The 390-nt window shown below is 61.3% G+C and overlaps 1 protein-coding gene across 1 annotated transcript in view; it reads left to right on the top strand.

Moving 5' to 3' along the window:
- LOC107578772 (coiled-coil domain-containing protein 112-like) overlaps window positions 1-339 on the top strand; it is a 2,355-nt gene extending 2,016 nt beyond the window's left edge. Inside the window, exon 5 of the mRNA XM_016264691.1 lies at window positions 4-339. Within this exon, the coding sequence (XP_016120177.1) occupies window positions 4-339 (336 nt within the window). The remainder of the gene's footprint in view (window positions 1-3) is intronic.
- The last annotated feature ends 51 nt before the right edge of the window (window positions 340-390 follow it).

The raw sequence follows: 390 nt of genomic DNA, 5'->3' as shown, positions 1-390 counted from the left end.
CAGGAGGACGAGGAGCAGGAGGAGCAGCGCAGGGAGGCGTCTGAGCGTCTGGAGGTCTGGAGGAGACGCAGAACACAGCAGAGAGATGAGGAGCGACAGCAGCGGCTCAGAGACCAGATCCTGCAGACGAGAAGAGCTAAAGAAGAGCGGCGGCGACAGCTGGAGCTCAAGCTGCTGGTGGAGGCGCACCTGCAGCAGAAGAAGGAGCAGGAGGAGCTGCGTGTGCTGGAGGAGGAGGCGCAGGAGCAGGCGGAGAGACAGGAGCGCCAGCGGCAGGCAGCTGAAGGCATCAGACGCTTTCAGGAGCGAGTGAGCCCAGCTCTGTGTGTTAGAGACTGAAGCTGGTGTTCACTCTGGTACTCAGTGACTCTCTCTCTCTCTCTCTCTCTC

This window comes from Sinocyclocheilus grahami, unplaced genomic scaffold (genome assembly GCF_001515645.1).
Source record: "Sinocyclocheilus grahami isolate Dianchi unplaced genomic scaffold, SAMN03320097.WGS_v1.1 scaffold11885.1, whole genome shotgun sequence".
In the NCBI taxonomy this organism is placed as follows: Eukaryota; Metazoa; Chordata; class Actinopteri; order Cypriniformes; family Cyprinidae; genus Sinocyclocheilus; species Sinocyclocheilus grahami.
This window is presented reverse-complemented; position numbering and strand designations above follow the sequence as displayed.